Below are 18,185 nucleotides of genomic sequence, written 5' to 3' on the forward strand. Positions count from 1 at the left end.
GCAGTGATTTCTCGAAATAAGTTAAAAGATTCAATTTTTATTTTCAATTATTTGTACGTATAAAATCACAGCCTAATTTACAAGCTTTCTGCTTCCTTCACCGTTTCAGGTAGCTTCCTATGCAAAGTTTCAGGCAACTTTAAGGCCAAGACTCCGGCGGAAACCGCGACTCCCCCGAACAACAACATCGGTAACGGCTTCACATAATTCCCCTAAAACTTCCGTTTAAAATCCACCTCATTTTCCAGAATTCCCTACCAAAATTGGCACAAACGGCGCTAAAAGTGCCCCAACGCGGGCTACAGTAGACGCAGATCCTACCCCTCCACTCCTTATAATAGTGGGCAACATTTCAGCAGTGTGAACGTAAACGACTCCAAAAGCTGACGTCACACTTAACTTTCCTACGAGGAAAAGAAGAATTATAGCCCAAGTCATGTCTGCAAAAAGTTAATTAAGTCGGGCAGTGACAACATCTCTGTTTACCAGACGGTACAAAAATGGTAAGAGTGCACGTCAAACCGCAAAGAAGTAAAGAACCGACGAGGGATAATCTTCGGCCGAGTTTGCGGATGCTAATCCAAGCGATGGTGTACCCGGGGATCTCCACCAAGCTGACGAGGGCGAAATTGACGTATTTGTTGCCTCCGATGCTTGTGGAGTTGACTGAGAGGCCGTAGTACACGAAAGCGTTGACGGCCCTAAGGAGACTCTGTACCTTCTGAAGACAATTCGGTAACTTACCACACGTAGTAGACAATGAGGAGGCGTATAATGATTTTGCGGGATTTTAACAGTTTTTTGAAGACTTTCAACATTTTGGTTCCTTCGTTGCCTTCAGCCTCATGTTCCTACAAATCGATTTGATGAAAAGTCAATCGCTACAGAAATTCTACGTACTTTTGAGGACTCTTCTTCGAATGAGGCAAGGAGCGACTCCGATAACGTAACATTGTTAAATTTCGCTGCTTTGCACACAATTCCTTTGGCTTTTTGCCTCTTTTCGTTAGCTAGTAACCACCGCACAGATTCTGGTATTATCCTAGAAGCTGACATTACTATAGATTTAGCTTCTCCGATTCTTACCAGTAATAAACAAAGAAGAGTATGGCAGGTCCTGACACTATGAGTTGAATTGCAACCCAGTCTTTCGTATACCAGGCAATGGGGGCCACCACAGCCTCTCCAATGGCGTAAAAATAATTCAGAACTATTCCTGTGACTTCCCTTTTTCTCTTTCCCACCATTTCGACGCCGATGATGAATGCCAGTGGAAACACCCCCGCTGTCCCCATCGCGTTCACAAACATCAAAATAACAAACGTTATGTAGTTGGGAGAAAGAACTTGAGCACATCCTGAGATACTCATAAGAAGAGTACACAGAATAAATACTTTCTTGCGGCCATATCGGTCCGCCAAGACTCCAAAGAGTCCTGACCCGACGATGATACCAGCGAAGTGGCTGCTTCCGATAAAAGACAATTTCCACTGGTTTTCTATACATGTCAGAGTCCACTAAAACAATCTTATTGGTTTTGATTTCTGGTTAATAACAAGAGTTACGTCATTCACGATGGTGCGTTCTTCGTGGTCGAACACCCACGCGTTACACTTTTCGATTTGAGTCGTAAATACATCTTTTGAGCAAGTAAAGTTTGAGATGGAATGGTTTGTGGTGAAGCGGTCGCAAAAATGACTCTTTGTGTCCATAATTTGGTTCGTGCTGTCGCTGGGGATTGCCCAATTGACCCATGGGACTTCGTAGGTTGTGTTATGGGGGTCCTCGCATTCGGGAATGAGACATCTAGAATGATTAGGATCGTTTGTTATGCGAATTTTTATAAACGGAAAATGGTAATTGCGATTCCTGAGCTAAACTGTTTAAAAATCGCAAGGTAAAAAGTTGTAACTTCCAAGTGTCAGTTGCGTTTATCACCACAAAAATATTTTTTTAGGCGACTTAAACTAAAAATGGAAATTTTAAGTAAGTCTTTTCTGGCCGCAAACACTTTTGGCCGATCTATGGTGGCGCCATCTATCCATAGTTTTGCATATTACATCAAGATACCGACATTACCCCCAATTTTATAATTATTTGGGTAAAATCAAATCGACAAACTGCTGTAAAGTGCAACAACGACATGTTGAATTATTGAAAATGAACATGTGCAGCAGTGCTGCTGCAACAACGTCAAAAAGCACATCAAACCTAATTCATACAAATTTTGAAGCTACACATGCCGAAACTGCGAATGTAAATAAAGAAAATTTGAACTCTTCTGAAGGATTCATAAATATTTATAATTATTCAGTTGTTATAAATGATTAAATCAATAATTCATAAATAAAAATTAATTAACTTGTAAGTTTAATGATGTCGCCTAAAAAATCTTAAAAAAAGGCTCGGCCAAAAAAGAAACACTTTTTGGCCTTGGTACACAAATAGCTATTATATAACAAATCTACGAAAAAGACAAATGTTTGAGGGATTTTCAAACTGTAATAATCATTACATATTAGGTAAAAAACTGTTGGGTACACAAGTGATAAAAAGCTTATTAACCGACTTTTCGTAATGTTCATGCTGCCGTTATCGCCCCCTTTTTAAATATACGAAATGTTCATTTTCACAGTCTGATAGTTAAAAGTGGACAAATTTGTAAAATGTGCGAAGACACGCAGCCACGTATTATGCTAATTTGTTACCTTGACATTATAACAGACAAGTCATAATTACCTGTAATTAGGTATTCCTGCAGTGAAGACATAACTCAAACTGTTAGCGGCTCCAAAAAGAACAGGAATACAAATCAAAAGGTACGTAACTATTTGGTACCTCCCTAATTCTCCGAGCTCTTCCAGCATATCATCAAAATCCATGATGGTGACTACAAACGAAATATTCAAAAGTCATTCGAATTTAAATGCTAATCTTAAAACAATGCAGCGATTTGCTTTACACGATAAGAAGTTTAAATTTATAACTCTTACCTAAAGACGAACAAGATTTGCGCGTGGTGACTGAAAATATATTTTAATTTTTTTTAAATCTAGATAAAAGTTTCTGCGTTTCTGTGATTTTCTGAAAGAATTGTTTTATCTACGTTATCTGAAGATAGTTTTGTTTCAAGTTCAAGGAAGGATGATTAGGAGCTGAAAGGCCACCATTGTCGTCATCTGCAATAATTAACACCTACTCAATCGTTAAAAAATCATCAATTTACAATTAACTAAACTTGATACTAACCTTAATTAATCGATTTCCGATAAAAGGTCAAAGTCACTGCAGTTGCATCACAGAAGAAAATCTGATATCGCCGGATGTTCATACAACACTGCCGCAAGAAACGGTAATTTTCTGTGGTAAATCTAATTGTTATGACGTAAGATAAAAAATGGAATCGCATTGAAGGAAGTCTACTCATACCATCATGCGATAATAGCTTTAAAGTATTTAAACGGATTCTTTATGTGCCATGGTAAATTCCGAGAAGATCGGACCCATCGCATGGGAAATACCAGCAGAAGTAATAACAAATATTTACGCTGGAAATTGCATAGTGATAAATAGGATCTTGTGCAAATATAATGGAAATCACCGTAAGGTTCTAACGAGATTACGGTGCGTCGCTGGTACTGGACCAAAATCGATAAATTCATTGAAGTCCACACAGACGCGTTGTATGCACCCTAAAAAAAAAGCTTTGCTCGCTTATCACAGCTTTTTTTTTCACAATTTATCTTATCATTTTTTTTAATAGAGGGGATACTGCAATCTTTCAAGACTGTTTATGTTTACATGAGACAAAAATGATAATTGCGAGAGGAGTGAGGAGTCCGGGAGTTGCGTCTGCGATACATTCGCAACGGATCTTTCTATTTATTTTTTTGGAATTCGTCTGGTCTGATTACAGAATGATCATTTATTATTAATTGGTCAGTCAGCGATCAAGTGCCAGTGAAAAAACCGCCTGATCGACAAGAGTGGAAAATTACAAAAAGAAAGTCGCTCAGGTAAGATTTGGTGCTAACGATTTGCTTCACCCTCTTCTATTCTGTGCACTTTTCGGTTACAAGGGTTGAAACGATCCCAAAGCTATTCACGTGCTAACGCTAATAACGCGGAACAGAGGATAATCAATCTGGATTTTTCCTGTCCAGACACTGACACGAGTTTATCGCAGTTTTGTCTGGGGGATGACCTTCGACGATGCAATATCACGCTTTGTTCTAACGTGTCTCGTGTCGTTTAAAAATTCCTCTGTGGTGGTATGGAAAACAAATTTTGAAAACATCCGGAAAATTATCAAAAAAAGTGTTTTTCAAAATAAGTACGCGCGGTTTTCATTCTTCGAAAGTGAATGCGAAGATTTAATCACATGGCAATTATACACTTTTAGCTTCACGATAGCATAATAATAACACGTTGGAATTTCTGATTAGTAATGGTTTTTAAGAAAAAGTGAACTAGTTTTCATTTTCGCGCGTTTTAAAACGAGACGGTTGTACAGGAGGTTGACGACATTTTATAAATTCGACCTAATTTTTTCATTAGCGCGAGCAAGATGGATAATTAGACGTCAAATTAAAATGTACATAAATAACTCAGAAGCCGCACAATTAGGTAGTTGGAGCGTAATTAGACAAACTGAAAGATGGAGGGAAAAAATTGTTTTGAGTCCTAGAATTTAAGAGCAAGTTATTGTTCCCTCAGTACCGGGCGAATTCATTTTTGATAAAAAAGTTTGAGAAATGACAGGTCAGTTCTTCTATTGTTTAGTATTATTGATCGTAAAACGTGATGTATATAAATAAGCATGATTTTTAACCAAACGAATTGTTTAAAACGCACATAAAAGTGGCGACGAAACTTAATTCCTGAATCCACTATCTCATTCAAGAATTCGTATCTCAATTAATTGATTTCTAATTTTATTTTTTTATATTGATAAAACGATATTAAATTCAACAAATCAATTAGGGTTAATGTATCCGTGAATTGAAATAAAAAGACAAAATATCGTAACACACAAAACATCACATTTTTACCAAAAAACACAAAATCGGTCAACTCGCTATACTTACACCACCACGACTGTGAATGCAGTCGCACTTGTTATTTATAGACCAAGTGCATCTTCATTTATGCATAAATGTCAACAAAACACGTCATTACGTAAAATCACATTTTATTAAATAAAAATGTAACAAAACAAAATGGAATATACATCTTTAAATACACAAGAAACACATTACGACAGTTCAAATCCTGCTTGTTGTTCAATTGCCGCCAACAGCTTATTTTTCAACAATTCCTCCTCTTTAATCACCGGTATTTTAAGGAGATTTAAACAAGTACTGGCTGTCGGCATTCTGTCTTCACTCCCTGACGATTGTATACAGAACTGTGGATTGAGCTCCTGAAACAATAGTCTTAAAAATGTCTCTCAATTTTCGTACAAACCTTGAAGCCTAATAACGGCGGTCTTGAACAACTCGTAACAAACTTGAGCAACATTTTCTTCTGAGATTCAGTAAACTTATTCAGGATCTTCCAGAACAGGTTAACAGTGGGGTGATCCCCGGTAAATTCACCTAAAGAACGTGTTTTAGACTTGCTCAGTTATAACCACCCTTACCTCCATATACAGTGTGAGCCTTCAAATCACTTAAATCAATCTCTTGAGTGTCGCCCCCGATAATAACTTGCAGCTCGTTGTGATTGAACAGTTTTAGCCATAAGAGGGGCACAACGCTGTCTAGCCCTTCCCGAAACGCAGAACACTGTTTCTTCAATTGAACATTCAACTTCAAATCTGCTAGTTTCTGGATGTATTCCAGACGGTTTTCATTTGTTACCTGGATATTGCTGCCGTGGGGTTTCAACTCTACAACCTACAGAACAGTGAGAAAAAGTTATGTGAGGGGGTGACCTTACCCGAGTCTCTCCCAAATCAGTGTTGACTGTCGTGAAGTCTAAACCGAGATCACTGACATCCCCAGAATAGTCCCTCAAGTAGAGGAGGTTCCGGTACAGGACCGGGTCTAAGGATTTGAGGTAATGGGCACTTGCTCTGTCTACTAGAAGTTTAGCCAAAAAGAATTCTGCTAGAGGGAGGTCCACGAGGATGTTCTCAAATATTGCTTTTCCCACGAGCCTCCCGATGAAATAATAATGTTCCATGAAGTTCTCCACGATCAAATGAACATTCGGATTAGGATAGAGAGTATTATCGGCTGTCATCAAGAAAAACCCGCGATTGGGATCAAACGCCGTCTTCAACACCTCGTTAATAAACTCCTTGAAAATACCACCACCATCAATCCCCGCTTCCTCCAACCCCACGTTGTTTATAAACTGAATTCGAACTTTGTGCCGCAAATCGGTTTCGTTTTTGATCGACAACTTTTCAAAAGCATCCTCATACAAATGCGTGCGTCGTATCACCACTAAATTATCATTGAGGAACTCGTGGTGAAGACGCTGGTAGTCGTGCTCCCCTAAACTATTCCTGCACCAATCTCTCAAGAGTAGAACTCTCGTGTTGAAACCGATCAGAAACGGGAGCTCCTGTAGCACCGCCAGCGATCGCTGTTCTATCGTAGAGAGAGGAGGCAAATGGTCTTCATCTGAACAAAGCGAAATGAAGGAACAGTCTTTCAAAATGCTTTCTCACCATCATTCTCAGTGACTAATCCGTGGAACGGCTTGATGATCTTCGACAAGTAATTCCGTCGCGACAAGTCTTGCGAAATGTGGATCTTCTTCGCGGTCCAGAACCCGTGAGGACAGAACTGTTTCCTTAGATCTAACATGTACAACATTTTAACACAGTTTAAACACGAACTGTACAAGTGGAGGATCTCTGGAGTTGCTGGAATCTAAACCAATCAATGATGACACCTGCACTTTCAAAGAAACTTACAGAACTGGATCTACACATCGGAAATGCGAGTTCTACCAAATCAACGGCTACATTCTTCAGTAACTTCGACATGGAGTACAAGTCGTGTTGCGAAAACGTCTCGCTCGTGTCCGAGTTCTCTGAAAAATTCGATATGGAAGACGTGGAAACACCAAGAGATTAAAATACAAACCTCGGTCAGTCAGTGTCTCTGTATAAAACGTAAAAGTATCACAAAAAACGGAAATATTCGTATGGCAATCTTTCCATGACAGCAAACACGACCCTCGGAGCTCCCCTTCAAGGCTCCGCTTTCGAGTTAACATGTTCCAGAGCTTGTTCAAGAAAACTCCGTTCAAACCAAGTTTATACAGCAATCTGCAAATGTCTCTCGTCAGCGCGAGTAAAATTAGCGGTTACACTTACAAATATTTCCTAATTGAATCTTTGTAAACTAGCAACAAGTTATGACAGAATTTCGCGAGCGACATGAGAATCTCCTCATTATTGCTATTCTGCTCGAAAAAGTGGAGCCATTTCCTCACTCTTTCGGGTTTGTTCATGATGTGTAGATAATCAGAAAGCAGCGATTCTTCTTCAGAGACTTGCACCTCGCTTTCGTCATCACTATCATCATTGATGAGATAAACTGGTGGCTTCAACTGGTGGATGTCCGCGCTCAAATGCGAGAGGACTTGAATACTATCAATTGTGGGCTCTGGAGACAAAATTAGTACCACGGGGGGCTTTCAAAAATCGTAAAATTACCGTAATCATCGGGCTCCAAGGCGAGTATGCAATAAAACAAACTATTACTAATCTGAAAGTGGTAACCACTATTCAAGTAACGTATAATTTTTTCGTAAGGAAAGTCCCGTTTGTTCTTCAAATAGGGAATTAAAACAGTTTTGATGTTCTGAGTAAAAGTGGGTTTAAGAAAATTACTACAAAATTCCGACATGATGATGTCCTGGGAGCTCTGAGATACTCGCATTGATTGAAACGGGCGATAAATTAGATTCAGAGTTGGTTCAATTAAATTCTTGGTGTTGCCATCCAGTAAATTACGTAAATACTCATAATAACCTGTTAATTTAAACGGTAAAACAACCCAGAGAAGTGTGTCTCTCACCTTTGCGGATTAGGTACTCTATAGTGTCGGTGTTACAAATAAAAACGTCGAGACATTGCAACATGAGCTTGGTCAGATCAGGATGATGGGAAATCCTCAAACATAAAACTAACCACCTTTTGATTAACCACGCAAAATTCACGTCCCTCTCCAAGTTGTGGTTCGTTTCCGCGCTTTGCAATAATAAGCATTGGGAAAGTTTTAGCTGAAAAATTCCATGAGTACTAATCAATTCATTATTTACACTACCAGTCTAAATTTGTCCTGGTCACCATCATAAAAGAATAACAGTTTGGATAACAAGGTCGGGATGGGGGTGCTTTCAAAATTGTGGTCGTAAAAGCTTCTCTCTTCTTGCTTTTTGTGTTTTCTGACCAAATAACTTCGAATGTGGGACTGTAAAAGTTCTGCACTTTGCAGTTTCAGACGTTGTTCCTATGAATGGAAATTACACGTTGTTGTGAAAAAAGACTTTTACCTGTCGTTTCCTTCGTTCTTCGTGTGTTTTCTGTAATAAGAGATCTCTGGACATTTTTTTGCTAGCCCCTGACAGGTTTTGTTCAGGCTTTGTTCTGTAGTTGCCCTCAAAACTGTATGACATTTTAAACGCTGAAAGGAGAATGGTTTATTACACGATTTTAGAATAAAACGCAGATTCGCACCCATTTTTATAATTTTAATACACTTTTTCGTAAATTAATTTATCAAATAATGAAAATGAACGTATCACGATTTATAAACGTCATATTTGACATTGACACACAGTGGCGGCAACAAAGTGATAATAAAATCACTCAATGAAAAAACGAATGGGAGGTGTGGTACCAACTTCGGGTCACTAACACACTAACTTGGTTCTTACATGATCCGATTTTTTTAAATTTATTATAATTAAAATTAACAATCTAAGTTTCCAGGGGGTGGTTTTATTCAACAGCTTTAACGAGGGCTTCTCCTACTTCGACAGCAATGAGGGCCTCAGCGCGTGCCTGGAAAGAAGCAATTAGAAAAAAACTTTTCCCGTAATTTTCTTACTTGATCTGTGGTTGCTTGGGAAAGTTGACTCTGTGCCTTGCTGAGGACCTCCCTGGCGGCGGAAGCATCAAGGTTTTCAACAGGGGCCGCTTCTTCAGCCAGCACCTAAATTCTCATATTAAAACTTTACTTCCCTTTTAATTATAATACAACCTGAACTGATGAATCCTCATTGATTGTAACAGTGCCGCTTGACACAAAAATCTTCTTTACAGTTCCCTCGTTCTCAAACACAGACACAACGCCTGGCTTTAAAACAGCCAATGTGGGGACGTGTTTAGGTAAGATACCAAAGGAACCGGAGAAAGACGGGACATCGACCTGCCTTACCGCTTTCGCGTCGTAGAATACCTGCAAGGGGGCTTTAAAGACCATGACCTTACGCAAAGCCGTTCTTACCTGATTTCCTGCGGCAAAAGTGAAGCTCATTTCATCAGCATAACCTCTTTTAGTGACTGTGTTGAGGGTGCGGCGGGTTAGAATACGTGAAACACTTCGCATCGCTGCCATTCTATCAAAAGAGACAAGGCTGGTTTAAAGACTAAACGCTAATAACCTCGATTATTACATAACATTGAAACCGCAAAATCAGTGGAATTATAAGAAAAAGGGGTTGCAAAATGGAAGGAATCGGGTTTTTCAACTTACTCTGCTGTTTTTAGTGACGTTTAACTAAGACGGAGCAATTTAATTTTGGTAAAAGGCTGTGGAAGTGCCTTGATTTGGTGATCGATGTCACGCGTCTAGGGAGTTTTGGGCTTTTCGTTGGTGAACCTTCCTGTCAACAGCTGTCAAATTGACGTAGAGCGGGTTATTTATAGCATTTTAATAAACAATCTGTTTATTTTTAGCAATTTTAAAGATTTTAGGGTAAAATGGCAGAGTGCAACGATAATACAATCATAGCAGGTGATAACTGACTTGCTAGTTTTGCATAACTTTTCAGCAATTTTCTGCTTCAATTGAAAAAAAAACACCAACTTAAGACTAATTAAAACACAATATTATATCAAATTTTTAATAAAAGCAGAATAATAGTTCTGGAATGTAAACGCACATTGTTTAAATTCATCATCTGGAATCTCCCCAATTTCTAGATCCTTTAAAGCAGGAATCGCCCTTTCTATGCAGTTCTTGTCATAACTGTAGTTTTTTTACTAAATCACCCATATCTTGGCTTCATTTTCCCCGAGAAAGCTTTCACATGTTCCTTAGTGGCTTTTGAAAGTTGTTTTGTAATTTCCTCCTCATCTAAACCTTCCAGATTTTCTACATAAATTGCTTCTTCAGCCAAAATCTGAAATTTCTCAAGTTAAATCAGAATATTCCATTCCTTAATACAACCTGAACTGAAGAATCCTCGTTAACCGTAACAGATCCGCTGGAAACGCAAATCTCCTTTACAGCACCTTCATTTTCATAAACTGTCACAATCCCCGGCGTCAAGTTGGCTAGGGTAGGAACATGTTTAGGTAAGATAGAAAAAGAACCAGACACAGTTGGGACATCTACTTGTTTAACAGATTTTGCGTCGTAAAAGACCTAAGGGAGTTTTTCAAAAGTTTACACACACAAAGCTTACCTTATTTGCGGCAGCAAAAGTGAGGATCATCTGATCAGCGAAGCTTCTCAGGGAGACCATGTTAAGGGGGCGACGGTTCAATAGACAGGAGACATTTCGTAACGCTGCCATTCTACTGAAAAGACAAGTACAAAGGTCGTGATAACTTCACTTCTTACATAACGTCGGTACGATCTTTTCAGTGACAAAAACGAGTGGGAAAAACTTAATTGTTCGAGTAATTTTGAACTTACCTTTCAATTTCAAATGTTATTTAACCAGAATTGAACGAATAAATTTAAATAAAATGGACCCGCTTCGTTTAGGTACAGCTGTCACTGGTGCAGAGATAACTCTGACTGGTGTGAGAATTTTTAGTAAATTTCGTTCGATTTTGTTGGCGCCCCTTCTTGTCACTGTCAGGTATCAAACTGACAATTTGACATAAACAGTGATCATCGTAAACAGTTTGCGTATTTTTCCCGAGTTACAAAAAACGTGGGGCTAAAATGGCAGAGTCCAGTGATAATAAAATGATAGTGGATGATAACGAACCGGCTACCTTTGGACAACCTCTGAGCAACTTTCTACTCCAATTGGAAGATTACACACCGACTGTAAGCTAAGAATTTGTAAGTTTCACCACTTGAGGACTTTTTTTGCAGATCCCGGATGCAATTACCGCTCACTTTTTGCGTACTTCTGGATGTGACGCCAGAGATCCGCGTTTAATCCGCCTGATTTCTATAGCAGCACAAAAGTTCATCTCTGATATAGCGAATGATGCTTTGCAACACTGCAAAATGCGCTCTAGTAACTCTTCAAGTAGTCATGGAAGCTCAAAGGTGAAGATTCCTATAGCTTGTGAGGTTAAGTGGAAATTAACTAATTTTTTTAGAGCTCCAAAGGGACCAAAGATAGAAGGTACTGCTTAACAATGGAAGACTTGATTCCAGCTTTGGCTGAGTTTGGCATCACCATCAAAAAACCACATTATTATGTCTGAATTTTTATTAACATTAAGAATAAGAGAATTTTGAAATAAAACCACAAGTTATTTAAAATATAAATGATCAGACACCTCCCAGATGTTGAGATCCTCCAATGCGGGAATCGCTTTGGTGATATAATCGCCACAGTTCTTCTCATAACTGCCTTTATCACACGATTCTTTATTAACGCAGCTACATTCGTCTCCATTTTTGTGATTTTGTACCCCCAAGCTCATCCGTTTCCTCTTCTTAGCACCCGTCGTGTCCCTAATCGTTCTCAAATCATCAATATTGGGCGTCATGTACAACCCCAAACTTGGATAAATGAAAAAGACAAAAATGGCGAGAACTGTTAGAAGACAAATCGGCACTGTAACAGCCCAGTAGCGTTGTGGCAAACACGTTATTCCAATCAATTTAAACCACTCATCAGGGACTATCGCCCAGACTAAATACAAAATGAAAAATGTCCTAAAACTGAGGAACATCGCAAAGCCGTAAACGGCTCTACTGGGGGTAGGTGCTGGGGTATGCTCTGGCATTTTAGTTGAAGTGGCTGTATTTAGGGCGCACGGGGTCCCCCGCAAATTGAATTGTTTCAGTGATGAGATTTATGTTCTCGAAAAAACCGTTGACGGCGACACGCAGATTTCGAGCGTGGGGCGCGGAGAATTTTCTAGAAAAAAAAAATATTTCTGGCTAGAAAATGAAAAAAAATATTTACGCCTGCAAAAGATTGTCCTTGAAGGTAATTTCTTTCTTAACGCCACTTCTTTTGGGTTCTGAGTCAACTCTCAGGACGTGGAAAGCGATTTCGGCGAGACGTTGGTTGGGAAAGGGAATTTCAATATCACTAGTTGGAGTTAATGTCATATACAGAAATAAAAACAATCAGAAGGATATCTTAAAAAGGATACAGTTTCAATTCGTCCATGGTTTCTAAACATATCAGAAAAATATTTAAATCTATTTTGGTCTCAATAAATTTGAGGTTAGAATTGGATAACCGTCAAGTTGATGTTACAGAATCCTGTAATAAAACGGTTTTAGTTTGATTAGGTAACTAAAAGATGGCAGCAAAATCAATATTTCTATCATGAATTTAAACGCATTTGAGATTTGAACTTGGTTTATGTGTACCCAAGAAAGTGTTTTTGATTTCATCGGTCCTCGTTTTTGTCATTTTTCAGTTATTAATTATCAAATTGTCATGATACAAATTTCACCAGTGGCGGCGACAACGGCAGGATATTGGAACAAAAATCCTATTGTTTTCAGACAGTTCTATGGGAACGAGTTCTCGATTATCAAAGTAATACACAATACATAATAAATAATTAAGTAATTATTGTAGGAAAAAATCCTTGAGTGAATATCCATACATAATTTTAGCGATTTGAGAGTTTAGGGGCGGAGCTTACCTGTGGCGAATCCCAATAATCAGGGGCTCATAAAAATGTAATATCCAAAGGGCAAATTAAATTAAATTTTATTTTAAGCTTGCTTTAATTAGAGGTAAAAAATAAATGTGGATTTAATATACATTTTATTCTTGCGATTCGTTTATACAATACATAGATGATAAGGAATACAATAAGTTACTACCATTGAGTTGTATTTCATCAACGGTTCAGTCTCTGAAATACAGTACACTTTTACATTATGAAAAAGTAAACGTCGTATTATTAAAAATCATAGAAAAACCACGTCTACAACATTTTACACTATTTTTCAATTACCTAGAACATTGGAAAATAGAATAAAAATACTAAAAACGCCTTTAAATTATAATGAAATGGGCATTACACTTATACCATGAGGAGTGTAACGCGATATTGCGAGGGTTGAACCCTAGGCACTGCAATGAGGTAAAATGTCGGTTTCATACAGTCTTATCACAGAAAAAAAAAGTCCGTTTGGTGTTGTTTGAACGTTGATTAAAGCTCTCGGCAACAAAATTAACCAATCAACTTCAAAGAGAACCAGTCTGTAAATTAAAATAAAGCTCATCGAGAGTATTTGGTAATGTAATTAAGACGCCCGCGCATACTGAATCACCGAAGTATACTGCATCGTCTGCATTGGCTGCACTGGCATTGACTGCACTGACTGCATCGACTTCATTGGTGAAGTTGTCTCCTTGACGTTCAGTCGAGCCATTCGTGTTCGGGATTTCTCCTCTTCTATGGCTTTCGCAATAACTTTCGACCTCTTCCTCGGCGGCAAACTCATCTCGGGGTCCGGAGATAACGATCTCGACGGTGATGCGGGATTCGAACTGGGCGGCGTCAACGGGGTTTCTTCTTCAGACTGGTTATTCGGTATTGCCAACACCGCTTCCAGTAGATGTCTGTTGCGAAGTCCCTCGCTCAGATTGTCCAAAGGAGAGCCTTCAACTGAGGGCGAAGAAAAGAACGCAGGAGGTCGTAGTGCGGTGATTACTTCAGGGTGTCTGGTGAACACCAGGTCTTGGCGTTCAGTCATCGACGCCGCCACCGCTAGCAGATCAATACTAGTACTAGCGGACGTCGGTGGGAGGCTATAACCAGGAGAATGTTGGTCGCGAGGGTAGATGTAATAACGCACATCGGAGTCGTAACTTATGGGGGGGACTTCTTGAGGGGGCAAGTCTCTGCTCTCCTTGTCACTACTGCTGGAGCAGGAAGACTCGGAGGACGACGATGCGGGCGGTGTAGGGGCAGTGGGGGCACTGTCCGAGTGGCTTTTTATATGGGATTCCATGCTCTTCTTCGAGTTGAAAGTGTCATTACAAATTGTGCATTTGTAGACTTTTTCTCCGTAGTGCGCCACTTGGTGGAGCTTCAACACGTGGTTATACCCGAAGGACTTCCCGCAGATCTCGCAAGAATACGGTTTTTCTCCGGTGTGAGTCCTACTGTGGACTTTCAACTGTTTGCTACAAGTGAACCCCTTTTGGCACACGGTGCAAACGTACGGTTTTTCCCCAGTATGGGTCCTCATATGGATAACCAATTGCCCCGACTGGATAAAAGTCTTTGCGCAGACATTACATTTGTGCGGTCTTTCCCCAGTGTGAATGCGCATATGTCTATGGAGTTTCCCAGAGTGTTCGAAGGCCCGCGAACACACTTCGCATTTATACGGACGCTCTTTCGTATGGATCCTCCTATGGACGCTCAGATTCTCTTTAACGCTGAAACTCTTGTTGCAGAACTCGCAACGGAAGGGTTTCTCACCCGTATGGGTACGGTAATGACGGGTTAAGCGAGCTGGCACTGCAAACGTCTTCGAGCAGATGTTGCAGCGGTAAGGATCTTCATTGTCTTTACTGTGGGTACGTTGGTGCGCCTGGAAGGCGGCTTTCGAAGTCAACATCTTGTTACAGATAGGACAATGAATCGTAACTTGATCCGCTTGCGGAGTACTAGCAGAAGGAAATTCGGGTAAATCTGGACTACAAACGACTTTCTTCACGGCACGATGAGCCTCTTCGATAGTTTGGACAGAGGCGATGGGAAGAGATGCATCATCGTTGTAATATCCAACCATTTCCGGCATTGGCCAGGCTTCTGAAACAAAAAAAAAGAAATTTAGTGAAAATCATAAAAACCTACAAGATAAGTTTTCCGAGTACACTCTCGTGCGAAAAAATCAAGTTTCCATGCTCGTATCTAAATCCCCAGAGATGAGATGATAAATAAAAAAATTGTGTACTATCAATTTCCTCATTTTAAGTTTGTTTACACTTGCTGATAAGTAAAAATAGTTTCGTTTATTATCTAATTTTATGACCCTAATGAGATTTTGATACAATTGTCTCAGATGAGATCTGCGCAACAGTGACATGTATTTTTTTTTAGAAAAATGTTATCGAAATTAAGAACACATTTCGATATAAATTCTCAGAGAACATAAAACCACTCGCGCAAAAAACGGGTTTCCACTCTGGTTCCACCAAATACGAAGATGAGTATTGACAAGATAACTTCCTTTCGCTCTTATTTACAATAGGTGCGCAAATAGTGCAATATCTTTTCCTTAATTTAAGTGTGTTTGTTTTTACCAATAACCAAAAATAGTTTTGATCCCACAATTCTAAAATAAGAGGAATGATAATAAATTATTTCGTTTGACATGCAAAACATTTGTAATAATTTGACGTCCGTCGTAAAAAAAATCGGAATTGAATAAAGTGACGCCAATTTTTTAAAACGATGACATCAACGTTTTTACCGTTTCGTTACATTATTCACATAAATAATTAATTTTAAGTATTCGGCTTTTCTGTTCCCACTTCACAATTAATTAAACATACCTAATCAAATTGGGAAAACCTGAAAGGTCAGGTTCACACTGAAAAAACGATTACCCTTACTCATCGTAAATGTGCTAAACATTGTCTATAGTCTAAAATCAAAGTTAAAATAACAATAACAAGCAAACAATTGTAGCCTTGAGTCCAACGAAAGCATTATAAAGGTGTATTAAAACTTCTACATTATTTTTCAATAAACATTATTGGCGCACGTTAAAACAATTATGTAAGCAAACATGTTGAAGTAACATTGTTATTGCTGAAGTTACATAACTGTAAATTAACGTAATGTGGTGATTAATAAAATTGAAAAAAAATGTGATCAAAATATGGATTTTCAGCTTCAAGATTTATCACGATTTTAAGGAAATTTAAGGACTATAAATAATATATTTTATGTGAATAAATTAAACAATGAACAGGGAAAAAAGTCTGGGATAAGATAAAACAATTCTAGGTCGGTGAAAATTTTGGCAACCTCAATTTGAAATTTAAATTCTAGAATTTGCACACAGCCAACACCGCAGTGGATTCGGAAATAATCAAAATAAATTATAACCATTTATGATCTTTTCGGTCAAGGAAGTCTCCGCCTAAATCAACGACTTTTGAATGAATATAATTTTAGACAATGTCAGAAAAAGAAGACCGATTAAAATTAATTTAATTGTTTAAAGACTGAATTAAAAAAAAATCAAAAAAGAAAAAAGAGAAAAAAAAAAAATTTAAAACGAACCGATCTGTTCTGGTTTGGCCTTCATGAATAACTTTTTGATGATGTCTGGAGCTTCCATGCTTCTCTCGTCACCACTGGAACCGTTCTGAGCCATGTCAAAAAGAAAAGTAACTGAGGACGGACCAAACAACACATGAAGACGTCCAAGAAGGCACTGCCACCATCAACGAAAGTGCAGTACAACAATGCAAGGGTATGACAAGTGCGAGTGCGTTGATGATGGGCCTAAGCCCCGCCCCATGCGTGCATTGCGTAGGTGGGGATGGGGAAACTTAGGTCGGTTTTTGACCCCCAAAAAAGGACCCTCGAAGTCAATGCACTCATCTCTATTCCCATGAAACAACGCTGATTGTCGACTTGGCCACGTCTAGACCGCGATTTCACCAGTTGCGTAAACGCGAAATCGCGGTAGGTCAAGAGAAAAAAAAAGAAACCAAAAAAAAAACAACGACGACAATCCAAAACCGAAACGGCACATGTACATTTTTCGATCTAGAGTGCCGAGCTATTTATAATGATGTTGATTGGCCAGGCCAAAACAACTGCTAACCAACGGCACGAGGAGCGATGCATTGAGGCGACTTACTGCGGCGTTTCAATTGAGCGGCGAACCCGAGGATAGGAGATACGCGTGGAAACGGCACGAGCGCATGAGCCGCAGTCATTCGCCTCCACGTGGCTGTGGGAGCCGCTTTTTTACAACGATCACCGACCTCGACAACCTAGAGAGACGTAGGTCGTGAGTTAGAGCGCCCCTTCCGCCCCCCAGCCCGCGCCGCTCCACGTTACGTGCATTTTATTTACTCAATGGCATTTTAAACGACTTTCTAACAAAAATCACGACAAATCCCTTATTTCAACAAAAGTACAAAAATTAAAAAAGTGCAACGACTTACTAAAATCGGGGAGTTTTCACCAAAACCACAAAAAATGTCTTCCCAACGACCCTCAGTCACCTTTATCCCAAAAACCACAAACACGAATGACAAAAAAAACTCTAAAGTCAGGTGGCACCTACTTGATTTTCATGACTAGAGTAAAAATAAAAACCAAACATAAAAAAAGAGACTTACATTTTTCCGCAATGGCAGAGGTGGCGGTCAAAAAGGCCATCCGGGGGTGGCGTCACAGGCGCGAATTCTTCGCAATAATGTATCGGTCGCTGTTGTCTCTTGCACCACCAGGACCTGTCCCAACCTCTTCTCTGTAATTTTGCAACAATTTTTCTTCAGTACCACACTTATGTTGGGCTAAAATCAAACTAAAATGTTTACCTCTCGCGAGTTCGGCGGCTGACGACCCGTCCCGAGTTTCTCCGATCAGCCACATCTCCCCTCCGCGCTGCTCCCCTCGCCCACAAAGTGCCGCACAGTCTGCTGCCGTATCTGACACGTGGAGGCGAAGTACTTAGGCGTTTAATTTCGTATTTGTTAATAAACATATTTTTCTTCTAAACCACCGCCGCTGTCAATATCGCGATAAAGATAAGACACGCGCTGGCTTAAATGTCGCGTTGCCGGATTGT

General features: G+C 39.4%; 9 protein-coding genes and 1 long non-coding RNA gene across 14 annotated transcripts; 1 reads left to right on the plus strand and 9 right to left on the minus strand.

Moving 5' to 3' along the window:
• Nucleotides 1-17: 17 nt before the first annotated feature.
• Nucleotides 18-3,171, minus strand: LOC148175292 (organic cation transporter protein). 2 transcript variants are annotated; one of them, XM_088037789.1, is made up of 9 exons: nt 2,994-3,171; nt 2,740-2,890; nt 1,566-1,806; nt 1,087-1,517; nt 901-1,042; nt 745-851; nt 487-701; nt 259-440; nt 18-212 (listed from the first exon to the last, which is right to left on the minus strand). In XM_088037789.1, the coding sequence occupies exons 2-9, from the start codon at nt 2,880-2,882 to the stop codon at nt 78-80; spliced, it is 1,596 nt and encodes a 531-aa protein (XP_087893915.1). In that variant the 5' UTR covers nt 2,883-2,890; nt 2,994-3,171; the 3' UTR covers nt 18-77. The 2 variants fall into 2 exon arrangements, with proteins under 2 accessions (XP_087893915.1, XP_087893916.1); XM_088037790.1 differs by lacking the exon at nt 2,994-3,171 and having other exon boundaries at nt 2,740-2,987.
• Nucleotides 3,091-3,427, minus strand: LOC148175293 (uncharacterized). 2 transcript variants are annotated; one of them, XR_015770200.1, is made up of 2 exons: nt 3,250-3,427; nt 3,091-3,179 (listed from the first exon to the last, which is right to left on the minus strand). It is a non-coding gene; the product is annotated as an uncharacterized LOC148175293 (long non-coding RNA). The 2 variants fall into 2 exon arrangements; XR_015770199.1 differs by having other exon boundaries at nt 3,106-3,195.
• Nucleotides 3,428-3,431: 4 nt separating this feature from the next.
• LOC148175294 (uncharacterized) lies at nt 3,432-5,232 on the minus strand. Its single transcript, XM_088036976.1, has 3 exons — nt 5,189-5,232; nt 5,088-5,139; nt 3,432-3,692 (listed from the first exon to the last, which is right to left on the minus strand). The coding sequence occupies exons 1-3, from the start codon at nt 5,230-5,232 to the stop codon at nt 3,432-3,434; spliced, it is 357 nt and encodes a 118-aa protein (XP_087893102.1).
• On the minus strand, nt 5,175-8,792 carry LOC148175295 (ubiquitin-protein ligase E3C). Its single transcript, XM_088037787.1, has 13 exons — nt 8,702-8,792; nt 8,518-8,648; nt 8,289-8,474; nt 8,040-8,244; nt 7,676-7,993; nt 7,334-7,625; nt 7,101-7,285; nt 6,929-7,047; nt 6,680-6,884; nt 5,941-6,632; nt 5,642-5,897; nt 5,467-5,597; nt 5,175-5,422 (listed from the first exon to the last, which is right to left on the minus strand). The coding sequence occupies exons 1-13, from the start codon at nt 8,703-8,705 to the stop codon at nt 5,255-5,257; spliced, it is 2,892 nt and encodes a 963-aa protein (XP_087893913.1). The 5' UTR covers nt 8,706-8,792; the 3' UTR covers nt 5,175-5,254.
• Nucleotides 8,793-8,890: 98 nt separating this feature from the next.
• Nucleotides 8,891-9,857, minus strand: LOC148175296 (ATP synthase F(1) complex subunit delta, mitochondrial-like). The gene is made up of 5 exons (XM_088037794.1): nt 9,723-9,857; nt 9,474-9,585; nt 9,228-9,425; nt 9,075-9,179; nt 8,891-9,028 (listed from the first exon to the last, which is right to left on the minus strand). Exons 2-5 carry the CDS (start codon nt 9,582-9,584, stop codon nt 8,966-8,968), a joined length of 477 nt encoding a protein of 158 aa, XP_087893920.1. The 5' UTR covers nt 9,585; nt 9,723-9,857; the 3' UTR covers nt 8,891-8,965.
• A 221-nt stretch (nt 9,858-10,078) lies between these two features.
• Nucleotides 10,079-11,027, minus strand: LOC148175297 (ATP synthase F(1) complex subunit delta, mitochondrial-like). Of its 2 annotated transcripts, none has more exons than XM_088037796.1 (4): nt 10,890-11,027; nt 10,657-10,768; nt 10,419-10,616; nt 10,079-10,371 (listed from the first exon to the last, which is right to left on the minus strand). In XM_088037796.1, exons 2-4 carry the CDS (start codon nt 10,765-10,767, stop codon nt 10,237-10,239), a joined length of 444 nt encoding a protein of 147 aa, XP_087893922.1. In that variant the 5' UTR covers nt 10,768; nt 10,890-11,027; the 3' UTR covers nt 10,079-10,236. The 2 variants fall into 2 exon arrangements, with proteins under 2 accessions (XP_087893922.1, XP_087893921.1); XM_088037795.1 differs by having other exon boundaries at nt 10,657-10,771; nt 10,890-11,023.
• Nucleotides 11,028-11,029: 2 nt separating this feature from the next.
• Taf10 (TBP-associated factor 10) lies at nt 11,030-11,705 on the plus strand. Its single transcript, XM_088037797.1, has 3 exons — nt 11,030-11,252; nt 11,301-11,480; nt 11,534-11,705. Exons 1-3 carry the CDS (start codon nt 11,145-11,147, stop codon nt 11,639-11,641), a joined length of 396 nt encoding a protein of 131 aa, XP_087893923.1. The 5' UTR covers nt 11,030-11,144; the 3' UTR covers nt 11,642-11,705.
• PIG-P (phosphatidylinositol glycan anchor biosynthesis class P) lies at nt 11,629-12,169 on the minus strand. The gene has a single exon (XM_088037793.1). The coding sequence runs from the start codon at nt 12,167-12,169 to the stop codon at nt 11,690-11,692; it is 480 nt and encodes a 159-aa protein (XP_087893919.1). The 3' UTR covers nt 11,629-11,689.
• Nucleotide 12,170: 1 nt separating this feature from the next.
• On the minus strand, nt 12,171-12,663 carry Tcs6 (Threonyl-carbamoyl synthesis 6). The gene is made up of 3 exons (XM_088037798.1): nt 12,545-12,663; nt 12,352-12,480; nt 12,171-12,303 (listed from the first exon to the last, which is right to left on the minus strand). Exons 1-3 carry the CDS (start codon nt 12,559-12,561, stop codon nt 12,171-12,173), a joined length of 279 nt encoding a protein of 92 aa, XP_087893924.1. The 5' UTR covers nt 12,562-12,663.
• Nucleotides 12,664-13,156: 493 nt separating this feature from the next.
• LOC148175301 (uncharacterized) lies at nt 13,157-17,929 on the minus strand. Of its 2 annotated transcripts, none has more exons than XM_088035286.1 (2): nt 17,734-17,929; nt 13,157-15,178 (listed from the first exon to the last, which is right to left on the minus strand). In XM_088035286.1, exon 2 carries the CDS (start codon nt 15,165-15,167, stop codon nt 13,659-13,661), a length of 1,509 nt encoding a protein of 502 aa, XP_087891412.1. In that variant the 5' UTR covers nt 15,168-15,178; nt 17,734-17,929; the 3' UTR covers nt 13,157-13,658. The 2 variants fall into 2 exon arrangements, with proteins under 2 accessions (XP_087891412.1, XP_087891411.1); XM_088035285.1 differs by lacking the exon at nt 17,734-17,929 and adding an exon at nt 16,661-17,207.
• Nucleotides 17,930-18,185: the final 256 nt, after the last annotated feature.

The sequence above is a fragment of the Gnatocerus cornutus genome, chromosome 5 (genome assembly GCF_029298725.1).
Source record: "Gnatocerus cornutus isolate USDA-ARS CGAHR chromosome 5, icGnaCorn1.1, whole genome shotgun sequence".
Classification (NCBI taxonomy): Eukaryota; Metazoa; Arthropoda; class Insecta; order Coleoptera; family Tenebrionidae; genus Gnatocerus; species Gnatocerus cornutus.

Coding starts and splice junctions, on each gene's coding strand:
- Taf10 (XM_088037797.1), top strand. CDS start 11,145: ATGGCAGAGTCCAGTGATAATAAAATGATAGTGGATGATAACGAACCG. Junction 11,253..11,300: donor TGGAAGATTACACACCGACT/GTAAGCTAAGAA, acceptor CTTTTTTTGCAG/ATCCCGGATGCAATTACCGC. Junction 11,481..11,533: donor GTAGTCATGGAAGCTCAAAG/GTGAAGATTCCT, acceptor TAATTTTTTTAG/AGCTCCAAAGGGACCAAAGA.
- LOC148175292 (XM_088037789.1), bottom strand. CDS start 2,882: ATGGATTTTGATGATATGCTGGAAGAGCTCGGAGAATTAGGGAGGTAC. Junction 1,807..2,739: donor GCAGGAATACCTAATTACAG/GTAATTATGACT, acceptor TAATCATTCTAG/ATGTCTCATTCCCGAATGCG. Junction 441..486: donor TACCATTTTTGTACCGTCTG/GTAAACAGAGAT, acceptor AACTTTTTGCAG/ACATGACTTGGGCTATAATT.
- PIG-P (XM_088037793.1), bottom strand. CDS start 12,169: ATGCCAGAGCATACCCCAGCACCTACCCCCAGTAGAGCCGTTTACGGC.
- LOC148175294 (XM_088036976.1), bottom strand. CDS start 5,232: ATGTATATTCCATTTTGTTTTGTTACATTTTTATTTAATAAAAT. Junction 5,140..5,188: donor ACATTTTTATTTAATAAAAT/GTGATTTTACGT, acceptor GCATAAATGAAG/ATGCACTTGGTCTATAAATA. Junction 3,693..5,087: donor GCATTCACAGTCGTGGTGGT/GTAAGTATAGCG, acceptor CTTTTTTTTTAG/GGTGCATACAACGCGTCTGT.
- LOC148175301 (XM_088035285.1), bottom strand. CDS start 16,754: ATGGCTCAGAACGGTTCCAGTGGTGACGAGAGAAGCATGGAAGCTCCA. Junction 15,179..16,660: donor GGCCAAACCAGAACAGATCG/GTTCGTTTTAAA, acceptor TTTTTGTTTCAG/AAGCCTGGCCAATGCCGGAA.
- Tcs6 (XM_088037798.1), bottom strand. Junction 12,304..12,351: donor AAGGACAATCTTTTGCAGGC/GTAAATATTTTT, acceptor TTTTTTTTCTAG/AAAATTCTCCGCGCCCCACG.
- LOC148175295 (XM_088037787.1), bottom strand. Junction 8,245..8,288: donor ACCAGGACAAATTTAGACTG/GTAGTGTAAATA, acceptor GGAATTTTTCAG/CTAAAACTTTCCCAATGCTT. Junction 7,626..7,675: donor CTTGGAGCCCGATGATTACG/GTAATTTTACGA, acceptor TTTTGTCTCCAG/AGCCCACAATTGATAGTATT.
- LOC148175297 (XM_088037796.1), bottom strand. CDS start 10,767: ATGGCAGCGTTACGAAATGTCTCCTGTCTATTGAACCGTCGCCCCCTT. Junction 10,617..10,656: donor CTTTTGCTGCCGCAAATAAG/GTAAGCTTTGTG, acceptor AAACTCCCTTAG/GTCTTTTACGACGCAAAATC. Junction 10,372..10,418: donor ACGAGGATTCTTCAGTTCAG/GTTGTATTAAGG, acceptor GAGAAATTTCAG/ATTTTGGCTGAAGAAGCAAT.
- LOC148175296 (XM_088037794.1), bottom strand. CDS start 9,584: ATGGCAGCGATGCGAAGTGTTTCACGTATTCTAACCCGCCGCACCCTC. Junction 9,426..9,473: donor CTTTTGCCGCAGGAAATCAG/GTAAGAACGGCT, acceptor GCCCCCTTGCAG/GTATTCTACGACGCGAAAGC. Junction 9,029..9,074: donor CCCAAGCAACCACAGATCAA/GTAAGAAAATTA, acceptor GCTTCTTTCCAG/GCACGCGCTGAGGCCCTCAT.